The 15,723-nt window shown below is 41.8% G+C and overlaps 1 protein-coding gene across 1 annotated transcript in view; it reads left to right on the forward strand.

Annotated features, from left to right (window-relative positions):
* Nucleotides 1–497: 497 nt before the first annotated feature.
* LOC125371605 overlaps nt 498–15,723 on the forward strand; it is a 30,731-nt gene continuing 15,505 nt past the window's right edge. The window contains exons 1-2 of the mRNA XM_048382989.1: nt 498–620; nt 4,200–4,252. Coding sequence (XP_048238946.1) covers nt 4,228–4,252 — 25 coding nt within the window. The 5' untranslated portion in view covers nt 498–620; nt 4,200–4,227. The remainder of the gene's footprint in view (nt 621–4,199; nt 4,253–15,723) is intronic.

A 15,723-nucleotide genomic window follows, 5' to 3' on the forward strand; every position in this document is an offset into this window, starting at 1 on the left:
GTGTAGGGTAAACCACCTAACCAGGCAGCACATCCCAGCTATATGAGACATGAGACATGGTGTAGGGTAAACCACCTAACCAGGCAGCACATCCCAGCTATATGAGACATGAGACATGGTGTAGGGTAAACCACCTAACCAGGCAGCACATCCCAGCTATATGAGACATGAGACATGGTGTAGGGTAAACCACCTAACCAGGCAGCACATCCCAGCTATATGAGACATGAGACATGGTGTAGGGTCAGCACCTAACCAGGCAGCACATCCCTGCTATATGAGACATGAGACATGGTGTAGGGTAAAGCACCTAACCAGGCAGCACTATATGAGATAAGTTGCATGAGACATGCAACTATATTTCGGTACTTGAAGGCCAGGGTCCCATGGTACAATAGACATACCAATTCTTCTTGGGACGGTGAGATTACATGATTTACACACGTTATACATACATTACATACATAACGGTTGACTACCCAATCCATTTGTGCGACTCAGCAGTCCATACAGACTCCCTGCTGGGACGGTAGTCGGTTATCTTCATACGTTCACACACAGTAACTCCTCCCTCCACTCAACACGTCCACACTGCGTAGTTGGTGAGTGTTTTCAGACTGGTGAGTGTTGATACGTATTACATTTTGATTTGATTGTTGTTTAACGCCGCTCTCGGCAATATTCCAGCTATATGACGGTAGTAATCGAATCTGGTCCAATGATAAACATGATGCGCATCGATCTATGCCTCAACTTAGTCAACAATGACATGCCTCAACTTAGTCAGCAACACAGACACCCAATTCCGTTAGTCGCCTCTTACGACAAGCCTGGGTTGCTAAAGATGTATGCTTACCCGGATCTGCACGGGGCGTGGAGTCATTGAACACAGACGTTCTATGGAACGTTTCTCTAAAACATTTATCAAGGAGGTTTACATTCTTTGTTGATCCCAGTATCCATGAAATCGTCAACACATTATCCAGGTTTGTCTTGCCAAGTGATTTGTTTGGATGTCCGTTTTAGGATTGTATATCTGTAGTTGTACAAGCACGTATATACAACAAGTAACTCACCCGCGATTGCCGTGTTATGAAGTACGGCTGGCTTTGTGAACGTTACATTCGGATACATTTGAAATTCATTTTAAGTTTTTAATAACTACTAAAATATGCCTTTGCGCCCCTTCCGCCATGTTGGTTACAGTACAGAGACCACCTAAACTGAGGGGTGTTGCTACCGAGCCGGGTATAAGCCGGGTATACGCCGGGTACTCGACGTCCTCACGTCCCGACCGCCTGCAGCATAACACAGAGGCCCAGGATTGTCAATTAATTGTTCTTCCGTCACAATGTTATTGTCGAATCACATGTATATATCATTCAGTAAGTAGCCTCGACATGGCTGGAGTTAGGATGACGTCAGGAGTAACATAGACATCTTTCTTTGAATGTTAAATACACTCTTTTCACTGACAACGTTTTATAGAGCTACATAGACGGCAGCCTGTTATTGTTTGCTCTACACGCACTGCTGAACTGCAGGGGCTTGTCAGCCACGCACACAAAGACGTTACTGAACTGGAGAGACGCTCGTGGCTACGATAACGCTACATATACTCTTAAAAAAACAACAACTTGACACTGACTTTCAAAATGTAATATAAAGCGATTGTTTCAAAACAGGACACCATAATTGAAACACTGTTTGAAGATCAATGTACACAATGTTCAAAACATTAATCGTGTCACCTAGACAGACACACGTACACGATACAGTTAATGTCACAGGGGTACAGAAAATGTCAGTATCGGTTGTGCCCATAACGTGCATCAATCACCGCTTGACACCGACGACCCATAGATGCAATCAAGTTGTCAATAACACGCTGTTGGATGTGTTGCCATTCATGCTGAAGGGCATCAAGAAGCGCCGGAAGTGTTTGGGGCGGTGGATTCCTTCTGCGAACGCGTCGAACTCGTCCCACAGATAATCAATCGGGGACAAATCTGGTGACCGGTCTGGCCAAGGTAATGTCTGGATGTTGTTGTGCTGTAAGAAGTCCTGACAAACACGTGCAATATGCGGTCGAGCGTTGTCCTGCTGGAACTGTCCGCCATGAACGTTGACGTGAGGAAGAACGAAAGGCCTTAGGATCAAGTCTCTGTAACGCACACCTGTCAATGCACCTGCCATATGCACGAGAGGCGTCCTACCACCGTGATGAATACCGGCCCATACCATGACACTCCCGCCGCCAAATGGGACAACCTGCTGCACACAGTTGGGGGCGTAACGTTCACCCCGACGTTTTTAGACACGTGCGCGCCCATCAGCACGTGTGAGTTGGAAACGGGACTCGTCAGTAAACAGTACATTTCTCCACCTTGCACGTGCCCATCTAACCCTCTGTTGGCACCAAAGCAGACGGTCCGCCAGATGACGTGGGGTCAATACATGACGTCGAACAGGTCTTCGTGCAAAAAGTCCCGCCTCCCTCAGTCTGTTGCGTACCGTTTGATCTGATATTCTGCGTACCCCAGGGATCTGTGTGGTTGTAGACGTGGCTGTGGTAGTGCGGGCTCGGAGGTGTCGCAGCCGGATGTATCGATCTTGTGCTTGGGTTGTCACCCTTGGTCTTTCTGACCTTGGTCTGTTGTTGTATCGGGTCCACAGTGCGGAGATTGTCTGTCTGGATACGCCAAACTGCCTGGCCACTTCTTGCTGGGTTGCTCCAGCTTGTAATCTCCCAATGGCGTTGTTCCGTTGAGCTGCATTCAGTCTTGGCATTCTGTCACCGCCTCTACTGCCGTTATAAGGACTGTAGGAACAGCCGTTGATATGGATTTTTATACCCATTCAGCAGGGGGGCCTGCATGCCTAAATGCAGGATCCCGTGCTGCATGTTTTTTACAGGCGGTTGCGTTTGGATGAAGCTGTTAAATTGATCCCCAAACGCTACGTTTATGTTTTTTGCATGTGTTTTCGCGAATTATAGACACATCATCTTTCTGTTTGACTTATTTGGTTCTCATTTAATGTAAACAATTTAGATATTTGGCAAAAAGTGGTTTTACATCTATGTCAAGTTTTTTTTTGAAGAGTATATAATGAGACATATCACTTAAATGTATCATTGCTTTGTGTATGTGTAGGTAAGAGAGAGAGAGAGAGGGAGGGAGAAAGTAGGTCAGAGAGAGGGAGGGGGGAGAAAGAAGGTCAGAGAGAGGGAGGGGGAGGGAGAGAGAGGGGTGGGGGAGAGGTGACAAAACATGAACAAAATTAAATAATTTAGGACATTCATGTCTTGAAAATTGTACAGGCCATCGTAATTCTTTACATGTGGCAGGAGGAAGTATTACAGCACAGTTTACAGTTTATCACTGCAGAATCAGAATCGTAAATGGATTCCGGGTGAGACAACGTCCCTAAGAGCCTATGCTGGTCGCACGAGGCGACCAAATGGATAGGTGAGGTGAGGTGAAATGGGGTTTAACGTCGCGTCCAAGATTATTGCACTTATATAGCGACGGGCATGTACGTGTGTGTTTGTGTGGCTGCCTGTACTAGTCCGGACTGATGCCGATTTATAGTGCTAGCTCACTGAGATACCATGCCGCAGTTTAACATGAATACCCCACTCAGACACAGTATACTGACTCCGAGCCGACCAGTCCTTGTTTTAGCCCCTTATTACCGAGCGCCAGACAGGGTAACAACAAGTACCATCTTTTAACGTCTTTTGGTATGACGCGGCCGGGGATCGAACCCCGGACCTTCCGCTCTCCGGGCGGACGCTCTACCATTAGACCACGGAGGCGGTCCCAAACGGATAGGGTGGTCAGGCTCAGTGAATGAGCCTGTCATAGTATCATGCTCACAATATTGATCACTGGATTGTCTCGATTTTTTAAAGGCCGTCTTCATATGGCTGGAACATTTCTGAGTGTGACATTAAACAACAAAATAAACACATGCCAAAATAATGTACTGTGGAACGCGGTTGGAGAATCAAGTATGAATGCCATAATATATATTTATGATGATCGTAATGACACGAAGCATACATAATAATATAATGTTAATCTACACTTTGATGTTGAAAGACCAGTATGAAAAAAAATAAGTATGAAGTTGTCTTGAATGTCTTTAAAGAATTGTTTCCTGTTTCATGTTTACGATCAAAATGCGTTTTTCAGACTCATCTCATAAAATAGCAAACTCCGGATGAAGCTTCATAGGATTGTAATTGGTATGTAAAAATACTAGAAAAAAAGTACTAGACACCATATTGTGACGGTGAACACGAGTGACAGTGAAACCGCCCCATCTGCTTCATGCTTGTCGAGGGGTGGTCGGGTAGCCTAGTGGTTAAAGCTTTCGCTCATCACGCCGAAGACCCGGGTTCGATTCCCGACATAGGTACAATGTGTGAAGCCAATTTCTGGTGTCCCCCGCCGTGATATTGCTGGAATATTGCTAAAAGCGGCGTAAAACCATACTCACTCACTCACCCACCCACCCACCCATCACCCAAACCACCCACTCACTCACTCACTCACTCACTCATGCTTGTCGTGTAGATCTGGCTTGAAACAAGAAACAAACAAATTCGAAACATTCTAAAAATTTAGATCTATGCATAAAGAATGAGAGAGACAAAATACTATCGACAAGTATGTATGACAAGAGGGATAACTTCAACTTTCCAGTTGTCATATTTCCCTTTATATCGAGTAATATGCCAACGACTGCAATGGTGTCTACATTTCACAACTTAGAATCATGAGGTACAAACTGTTTCTACGCAGATTTCAGAGAGCGTTATACGGCTCTTGCCCAAACGATGTTTGATCAAGGTAACAACATTTTAGATTGTAGAAAATATAAGTTTTCCAAACGTGGAGGACCATATGGTTCCGTGTTTGTTGAGGTGAACACATGACTTGTCATTGCATGTGTTTGTTGAGGTGAACACATGACTTGTCCTTGCATGTGTTTGTTCAGGTGAACACTTGACTTGTCATTGCATGTGTTTGTTGAGGTGAACACATGACTTGTCATTGCATGTGTTTGTTGAGGTGAACACATGACTTGTCCTAGCATGTGTTTGTTGAGGTGAACACATGACTTGTCCTAGCATGTGTTTGTTGAGGTGAACACTTGACTTGTCATTGCATGTGTTTGTTGAGGTGAACACTTGACTTGTCATTGCATGTGTTTGTTGAGGTGAACACATGACTTGTCATTGCATGTGTTTGTTGAGGTGAACACATGACTTGTCCTAGCATGTGTTTGTTGAGGTGAACACATGACTTGTCCTAGCATGTGTTTGTTGAGGTGAACACATGACTTGTCCTTGCATGTGTTTTTTCAGGTGAACACTTGACTTGTCATTGCATGTGTTTTTTCAGGTGAACACATGACTTGACATAGCATGTGTTTGTTGAGGTGAACACATGATGTGTCATTGCAAGTGTTTGTTGAGGTGAACACATGACTTGTCATTGCATGTGTTTGTTGAGGTGAACACATGACTTGTCCTAGCATGTGTTTGTTGAGGTGAACACATGACTTGTCCTAGCATGTGTTTGTTGAGGTGAACACATGACTTGTCATTGCATGTGTTTTTTCAGGTGAACACTTGACTTGTCATTGCATGTGTTTTTTTCACGTGAACACATGACTTGTCATAGCATGTGTTTGTTGAGGTGAACACATGATGTGTCATTGCAAGTGTTTGTTGAGGTGAACACATGACTTGTCATTGCATGTGTTTGTTCAGGTGAACACTTGACTTGTCATTGTATGTGTTTGTTGAGGTGAACACATGACTTGTCATTGCAAGTGTTTGTTGGGGTGAACATTGGACTTGTCATTACATGTGTTTGTTGAGGTGAACACTTAACTTGTCATTGCATGTGTTTGTTGAGGTGAACACTTCACTTGTCATTGTATGTGTTTGTTGAGGTGAACACTTGACTTGTCATTGCATGTGTTTGTTGAGGTGAACACTTGACTTGTCATTGTATGTGTTTGTTGAGGTGAACACTTGACTTGTCATTGCATGTGTTTGTTGAGCTGAACACTTGACTTGTCATTGCATGTGTTTGTTGAGGTGAACACTTGACTTGTCATTGCATGTGTTTGTTGAGGTGAACACATGACTTGTCATAGCATGTGTTTGTTGAGGTGAACACTTGACTTGTCATTGCAAGTGTTTGTTGAGTTGAACACTTGACTTGTCATAGCATGTGTTTGTTCGGGTGAACACTTGACTTGTCATTGCATGTGTTTGTTGAGGTGAACACTTGACTTGTCATTGCATGTGTTTTTTCAGGTGAACACTTGACTTGTCATTGCATGTGTTTTTTCAGGTGAACACATGACTTGTCATTGTATGTGTTTGTTGAGGTGAACACTTGACTTGTCATTGCATGTGTTTGTTGGGGTGAACACTTCACTTGTCATTGTATGTGTTTGTTGAGGTGAACACATGACTTGTCATTGCATGTGTTTGTTGAGGTGAACACATGACTTGTCCTAGCATGTGTTTGTTGAGGTGAACACATGACTTGTCCTAGCATCTGTTTGTTGAGGTGAACACATGACTTGTCATTGCATGTGTTTTTTCAGGTGAACACTTGACTTGTCATTGCATGTGTTTTTTTCACGTGAACACATGACTTGTCATAGCATGTGTTTGTTGAGGTGAACACATGATGTGTCATTGCAAGTGTTTGTTGGGGTGAACACATGACTTGTCATTGCATGTGTTTGTTCAGGTGAACACTTGACTTGTCATTGTATTGGTTTGTTGAGGTGAACACTTGACTTGTCATTGCAAGTGTTTGTTGGGGTGAACACTTGACTTGTCATTACATGTGTTTGTTGAGGTGAACACTTAACTTGTCATTGCATGTGTTTGTTGAGGTGAACACTTGACTTGTCCTAGCATGTGTTTGTTGAGGTGAACACTTGACTTGTCATTGCATGTGTTTGTTCAGGTGAACACTTGACTTGTCATTGCAAGTGTTTGTTGAGGTTAACACATGACTTGTCATTGCATGTGTTTGTTGAGGTGAACACTTGACTTGTCATTGCACTTGTCTGTTGAGGTGAACACTTGACTTGTCATTGTATGTGTTTGCTGAGGTGAACACTTGACTTGTCATTGCAAGTGTTTGTTGAGGTCAACACTTGACTTGTCATTGCAAGTGTTTGTTCAGGTGAACACTTGACTTGTCATTGCAAGTGTTTGTTGAGGTGAACACTTGACTTGTCATTGCATGTGTTTGTTGAGGTGAACACTTGACTTGTCCTAGCATGTGTTTGTTGAGGTGAACACATGACTTGTCATTGCATGTGTTTGTTGAGGTGAACACTTGACTTGTCATTGCAAGTGTTTGTTGAGTTGAACACTTGACTGGTCATAGCATGTGTTTGTTCAGGTGAACACTTGACTTGTCATTGCATGTGTTTGTTGAGGTGAACACTTGACTTGTCATTGCATGTGTTTGTTCAGGTGAACACTTGACTTGTCATTGCATGTGTTTGTTGAGGTGAACACTTCACTTGTCATTGTATGTGTTTGTTGAGGTGAACACTTGACTTGTCATTGCATGTGTTTGTTGGGGTGAACACTTCACTTGTCATTGTATGTGTTTGTTGAGGTGAACACTTGACTTGTCATTGCATGTGTTTGTTGAGGTGAACACTTGACTTGTCATTGTATGTGTTTCTTCAGGTGAACACTTTACTTGTCATTGCAAGTGTTTGTTGAGGTGAACACTTGACTTGTCATTGCATGTGTTTGTTGAGGTGAACACATGACTTGTCATTGCATGTGTTTGTTGAGGTGAACACTTGACTTGTCATTGCAAGTGTTTGTTGAGTTGAACACTTGACTGGTCATAGCATGTGTTTGTTCGGGTGAACACTTGACCTTTCATTGCAAGTGTTTGTTGAGGTGAACACTTGACTTGTCATTGCATGTGTTTGTTGAGGTAAACACATGACTTGTCATTGCATGTGTTTTTTCAGGTGAACACATGACTTCTCATAGCATGTGTTTGTTGAGGTGAACACATGATGTGTCATTGCATGTGTTTGTTGAGGTGAACACATGACTTGTCCTAGCATGTGTTTGTTGAGACGAACACATGACTCGTCCTAGCATGTGTTTGTTGAGGTGAACACATGACTTGTCCTAGCATGTGTTTGTTGAGGTGAACACATGACTTGTCCTAGCATGTGTTTGTTGAGGTGAACACATGACTTGTCCTAGCATGTGTTTGTTCAGGTGAACACATGACTTGTCATTGCATGTGTTTGTTCAGGTGAACACTTGACTTGTCATTGTATGTGTTTGTTGAGGTGAACACATGACTTGTCATTGCAAGTGTTTGTTGGGGTGAACACTTGACTTGTCATTACATGTGTTTGTTGAGGTGAACACTTAACTTGTCATTGCATGTGTTTGTTCAGGTGAACACTTGACTTGTCATTGTATGTGTTTGTTGAGGTGAACACTTGACTTGTCATTGCATGTGTTTGTTGAGGTGAACACTTGACTTGTCATTGTATGTGTTTGTTGAGGTGAACACTTGACTTGTCATTGCATGTGTTTGTTGAGGTGAACACTTGACTTGTCATTGGATGTGTTTGTTGAGGTGAACACTTGACTTGTCATTGCATGTGTTTGTTGAGGTGAACACATGACTTGTCATTGGAAGTGTTTGTTCAGGTGAACACTTGACTTGTCATTGCAAGTGTTTGTTGAGTTGAACACTTGACTGGTCATAGCATGTGTTTGTTGAGGTGAACACATGACTTGTCATTGCATGTGTTTGTTGAGGTGAACACATGACTTGTCCTAGCATGTGTTTGTTGAGGTGAACACATGACTTGTCATTGCATGTGTTTTTTCAGGTGAACACTTGACTTGTCATTGCATGTGTTTTTTTCACGTGAACACATGACTTGTCATAGCATGTGTTTGTTGAGGTGAACACATGATGTGTCATTGCAAGTGTTTGTTGAGGTGAACACATGACTTGTCATTGTAAGTGTTTGTTGGGGTGAACACTTGACTTGTCATTGCATGTGTTTGTTGAGGTGAACACATGACTTGTCCTAGCATGTGTTTGTTGAGGTGAACACATGACTTGTCATTGCATGTGTTTGTTGAGGTGAACACTTGACTTGTCATTGTATGTGTTTGTTGAGGTGAACACATGACTTGTCATTGCAAGTGTTTGTTGGGGTTAACACTTGACTTGGCATTACATGTGTTTGTTGAGGTGAACACTTAACTTGTCATTGCATGTGTTTGTTCAGGTGAACACTTGGCTTGTCATTGTATGTGTTTGTTGAGGTGAACACTTGACTTGTCATTGCATGTGTTTGTTGAGGTGAACACTTGACTTGTCATTGCAAGTGTTTGTTGAGGTGAACACTTGACTTGTCATTGCAAGTGTTTGTTGAGTTGAACACTTGACTGGTCATAGCATGTGTTTGTTCGGGTGAACACTTGACTTGTCATTGCATGTGTTTGTTGAGGTGAACACTTGACTTGTCATTGCATGTGTTTGTTCAGGTGAACACTTGACTTGTCATTGCATGTGTTTGTTGAGGTGAACACTTGACTTGTCATTGCAAGTGTTTGTTGAGTTGAACACTTGACTGGTCATAGCATGTGTTTGTTGAGGTGAACACATGACTTGTCATTGCATGTGTTTGTTGAGGTGAACACTTGACTTGTCATTGCATGTGTTTGTTCAGGTGAACACTTGACTTGTCATTGCATGTGTTTTTTCAGGTGAACACATGACTTGTCATTGTATGTGTTTGTTGAGGTGAACACTTGACTTGTCATTGCATGTGTTTGTTGGGTTGAAACACTTCACTTGTCATTGTATGTGTTTGTTGAGGTGAACACATGACTTGTCATTGCATGTGTTTGTTGAGGTGAACACATGACTTGTCCTAGCATGTGTTTGTTGAGGTGAACACATGACTTGTCATTGCATGTGTTTGTTCAGGTGAACACTTGACTTGTCATTGTATGTGTTTGTTGAGGTGAACACATGACTTGTCATTGCAAGTGTTTGTTGGGGTGAACACTTGACTTGTCATTACATGTGTTTGTTGAGGTGAACACTTAACTTGTCATTGCATGTGTTTGTTCAGGTGAACACTTGGCTTGTCATTGTATGTGTTTGTTGAGGTGAACACTTGACTTGTCATTGCATGTGTTTGTTGAGGTGAACACTTGACTTGTCATTGCAAGTGTTTGTTGAGGTGAACACTTGACTTGTCATTGCAAGTGTTTGTTGACTTGAACACTTGACTGGTCATAGCATGTGTTTGTTCGGGTGAACACTTGACTTGTCATTGCATGTGTTTGTTGAGGTGAACACTTGACTTGTCATTGCATGTGTTTGTTCAGGTGAACACTTGACTTGTCATTGCATGTGTTTGTTGAGGTGAACACTTGACTTGTCATTGCAAGTGTTTGTTGAGTTGAACACTTGACTGGTCATAGCATGTGTTTGTTGAGGGGAACACATGACTTGTCATTGCATGTGTTTGTTGAGGTGAACACTTGACTTGTCATTGCATGTGTTTGTTCAGGTGAACACTTGACTTGTCATTGCATGCGTTTTTTCAGGTGAACACATGACTTGTCATTGTATGTGTTTGTTGAGGTGAACACTTGACTTGTCATTGCATGTGTTTGTTGGGTTGAAACACTTCACTTGTCATTGTATGTGTTTGTTGAGGTGAACACATGACTTGTCATTGCATGTGTTTGTTGGGGTGAACACATGACTTGTCCTAGCATGTGTTTGTTGAGGTGAACACATGACTTGTCATTGCATGTGTTTGTTGAGGTGAACACTTGACTTGTCATTGCATGTGTTTTTTTCACGTGAACACATGACTTGTCATAGCATGTGTTTGTTGAGGTGAACACATGATGTGTCATTGCAAGTGTTTGTTGAGGTGAACACATGACTTGTCATTGTAAGTGTTTGTTGGGGTGAACACTTGACTTGTCATTGCATGTGTTTGTTGAGGTGAACACATGACTTGTCCTAGTATGTGTTTGTTGAGGTGAACACATGACTTGTCATTGCATGTGTTTGTTGAGGTGAACACTTGACTTGTCATTGTATGTGTTTGTTGAGGTGAACACATGACTTGTCATTGCAAGTGTTTGTTGGGGTGAACACTTGACTTGTCATTACATGTGTTTGTTGAGGTGAACACTTAACTTGTCATTGCATGTGTTTGTTCAGGTGAACACTTGGCTTGTCATTGTATGTGTTTGTTGAGGTGAACACTCGACTTGTCATTGCATGTGTTTGTTGGGGTGAACACTTGACTTGTCATTGTATGTGTTTGTTGAGGTGAACACTTGACTTGGCATTGGATGTGTTTGTTGAGGTGAACACTTGACTTGTCATTGTATGTGTTTGTTGAGGTGAACACTTGACTTGTCATTGCATGTGTTTGTTCAGGTGAACACTTTACTTGTCATTGCAAGTGTTTGTTGAGGTGAACACTTGACTTGTCATTGCAAGTGTTTGTTGAGGTGAACACTTGACTTGTCATTGCATGTGTTTGTTGAGGTGAACACTTGACTTGTCATTGCATGTGTTTGTTGAGGTGAACACATGACTTGTCATTGCATGTGTTTGTTGAGGTGAACACTTGACTTGTCATTGCAAGTGTTTGTTGAGTTGAACACTTGACTGGTCATAGCATGTGTTTGTTCAGGTGAACACTTGACTTGTCATTGCATGTGTTTGTTCAGGTGAACACTTGACTTGTCATTGCATGTGTTTGTTCAGGTGAACACTTGACTTGTCATAGCATGTGTTTGTTGAGGTGAACACTTGACTTGTCATTGCATGTGTTTGTTGAGGTGAACACTTGACTTGTCATTGCATGTGTTTGTTGAGGTGAATACATGCCTTGTCCTAGCATGTGTTTGTTCAGGTGAACACATGACTTGTCATTGCATATGTTTGTTTAGGTGAACACTTGACTTGTCATTGCATGTGTTTGTTGAGGTGAACACTTGACTTGTCATTGTATGTGTTTGTTGAGGTGAACACTTGACTTGTCATTGCATGTGTTTGTTGAGGTGAACACTTGACTTGTCATTGCATGTGTTTGTTGAGGTGAACACTTGACTTGTCATTGCATGTGTTTGTTGAGGTGAACACATGACTTGTCATTGCAAGTGTTTGTTCAGGTGAACACTTGACTTGTCATTGCAAGTGTTTGTTGAGTTGAACACTTGACTGGTCATAGCATGTGTTTGTTGAGGTGAACACATGACTTGTCATTGCATGTGTTTGTTGAGGTGAACACTTGACTTGTCATTGCATGTGTTTGTTCAGGTGAACACTTGACTTGTCATTGCATGTGTTTTTTCAGGTGAACACATGACTTGTCATTGTATGTGTTTGTTGAGGTGAACACTTGACTTGTCATAGCATGTGTTTGTTGGGTTGAAACACTTCACTTGTCATTGTATGTGTTTGTTGAGGTGAACACATGACTTGTCATTGCATGTGTTTGTTGAGGTGAACACATGACTTGTCCTAGCATGTGTTTGTTGAGGTGAACACATGACTTGTCATTGCATGTGTTTTTTCAGGTGAACACTTGACTTGTCATTGCATGTGTTTTTTTCACGTGAACACATGACTTGTCATAGCATGTGTTTGTTGAGGTGAACACATGATGTGTCATTGCAAGTGTTTGTTGAGGTGAACACATGACTTGTCATTGTAAGTGTTTGTTGGGGTGAACACTTGACTTGTCATTGTATGTGTTTGTTGAGGTGAACACATGACTTGTCCTAGCATGTGTTTGTTGAGGTGAACACATGACTTGTCATTGCATGTGTTTGTTGAGGTGAACACATGACTTGTCCTAGCATGTGTTTGTTGAGGTGAACACTTAACTTGTCATTGCATGTGTTTGTTGAGGTGAACACATGACTTGTCATTGCATGTGTTTGTTCAGGTGAACACTTGACTTGTCATTGCATGTGTTTGTTGAGTTGAACACTTGACTTGTCATTGCAAGTGTTTGTTGAGTTGAACACTTGACTTGTCATAGCATGTGTTTGTTGAGGTGAACACATGACTTGTCATTGCATGTGTTTGTTGAGGTGAACACTTGACTTGTCATTGCATGTGTTTGTTCAGGTGAACACTTGACTTGTCATTGCATGTGTTTTTTCAGGTGAACACATGACTTGTCATTGTATGTGTTTGTTGAGGTGAACACTTGACTTGTCATTGCATGTGTTTGTTGGGTTGAAACACTTCACTTGTCATTGTATGTGTTTGTTGAGGTGAACACATGACTTGTCATTGCATGTGTTTGTTGAGGTGAACACATGACTTGTCCTAGCATGTGTTTGTTGAGGTGAACACATGACTTGTCATTGCATGTGTTTTTTCAGGTGAACACTTGACTTGTCATTGCATGTGTTTTTTTCACGTGAACACATGACTTGTCATAGCATGTGTTTGTTGAGGTGAACACATGATGTGTCACTGCAAGTGTTTGTTGAGGTGAACACATGACTTGTCATTGTAAGTGTTTGTTGGGGTGAACACTTGACTTGTCATTGCATGTGTTTGTTGAGGTGAACACATGACTTGTCCTAGTATGTGTTTGTTGAGGTGAACACATGACTTGTCATTGCATGTGTTTGTTGAGGTGAACACTTGACTTGTCATTGTATGTGTTTGTTGAGGTGAACACATGACTTGTCATTGCAAGTGTTTGTTGGGGTGAACACTTGACTTGTCATTACATGTGTTTGTTGAGGTGAACACTTAACTTGTCATTGCATGTGTTTGTTCAGGTGAATACTTGGCTTGTCATTGTATGTGTTTGTTGAGGTGAACACTTGACTTGTCATTGCAAGTGTTTGTTGGGGTGAACACTTGACTTGTCATTGTATGTGTTTGTTGAGGTGAACACTTGACTTGGCATTGGATGTGTTTGTTGAGGTGAACACTTGACTTGTCATTGTATGTGTTTGTTGAGGTGAACACTTGACTTGTCATTGCATGTGTTTGTTCAGGTGAACACTTTACTTGTCATTGCAAGTGTTTGTTGAGGTGAACACTTGACTTGTCATTCCAAGTGTTTGTTGAGGTGAACACTTGACTTGTCATTGCATGTGTTTGTTGAGGTGAACACTTGACTTGTCATTGCATGTGTTTGTTGAGGTGAACACATGACTTGTCATTGCATGTGTTTGTTGAGGTGAACACTTGACTTGTCATTGCATGTGTTTGTTGGGTTGAAACACTTCACTTGTCATTGTATGTGTTTGTTGAGGTGAACACATGACTTGTCATTGCATGTGTTTGTTGAGGTGAACACATGACTTGTCCTAGCATGTGTTTGTTGAGGTGAACACATGACTTGTCATTGCATGTGTTTTTTCAGGTGAACACTTGACTTGTCATTGCATGTGTTTTTTTCACGTGAACACATGACTTGTCATAGCATGTGTTTGTTGAGGTGAACACATGATGTGTCACTGCAAGTGTTTGTTGAGGTGAACACATGACTTGTCATTGTAAGTGTTTGTTGGGGTGAACACTTGACTTGTCATTGCATGTGTTTGTTGAGGTGAACACATGACTTGTCCTAGTATGTGTTTGTTGAGGTGAACACATGACTTGTCATTGCATGTGTTTGTTGAGGTGAACACTTGACTTGTCATTGTATGTGTTTGTTGAGGTGAACACATGACTTGTCATTGCAAGTGTTTGTTGGGGTGAACACTTGACTTGTCATTACATGTGTTTGTTGAGGTGAACACTTAACTTGTCATTGCATGTGTTTGTTCAGGTGAATACTTGGCTTGTCATTGTATGTGTTTGTTGAGGTGAACACTTGACTTGTCATTGCAAGTGTTTGTTGGGGTGAACACTTGACTTGTCATTGTATGTGTTTGTTGAGGTGAACACTTGACTTGGCATTGGATGTGTTTGTTGAGGTGAACACTTGACTTGTCATTGTATGTGTTTGTTGAGGTGAACACTTGACTTGTCATTGCATGTGTTTGTTCAGGTGAACACTTTACTTGTCATTGCAAGTGTTTGTTGAGGTGAACACTTGACTTGTCATTCCAAGTGTTTGTTGAGGTGAACACTTGACTTGTCATTGCATGTGTTTGTTGAGGTGAACACTTGACTTGTCATTGCATGTGTTTGTTGAGGTGAACACATGACTTGTCATTGCATGTGTTTGTTGAGGTGAACACTTGACTTGTCATTGCAAGTGTTTGTTGAGTTGAACACTTGACTGGTCATAGCATGTGTTTGTTCAGGTGAACACTTGACTTGTCATTGCATGTGTTTGTTCAGGTGAACACTTGACTTGTCATTGCATGTGTTTGTTCAGGTGAACACTTGACTTGTCATAGCAAGTGTTTGTTGAGGTGAACACTTGACTTGTCATTGCATGTGTTTGTTGAGGTGAACACTTGACTTGTCATTGCATGTGTTTGTTGAGGTGAATACATGCCTTGTCCTAGCATGTGTTTGTTCAGGTGAACACATGACTTGTCATTGCATATGTTTGTTGAGGTGAACACTTGACTTGTCATTGCATGTGTTTGTTCAGGTGAGCACTTGACTTGTCATTGCATGTGTTTGTTGGGGTGAACACTTG

This window comes from Haliotis rufescens, unplaced genomic scaffold (assembly GCF_023055435.1).
Source record: "Haliotis rufescens isolate VD_foot unplaced genomic scaffold, xgHalRufe1.0.p SCAF_43, whole genome shotgun sequence".
Classification (NCBI taxonomy): Eukaryota; Metazoa; Mollusca; class Gastropoda; order Lepetellida; family Haliotidae; genus Haliotis; species Haliotis rufescens.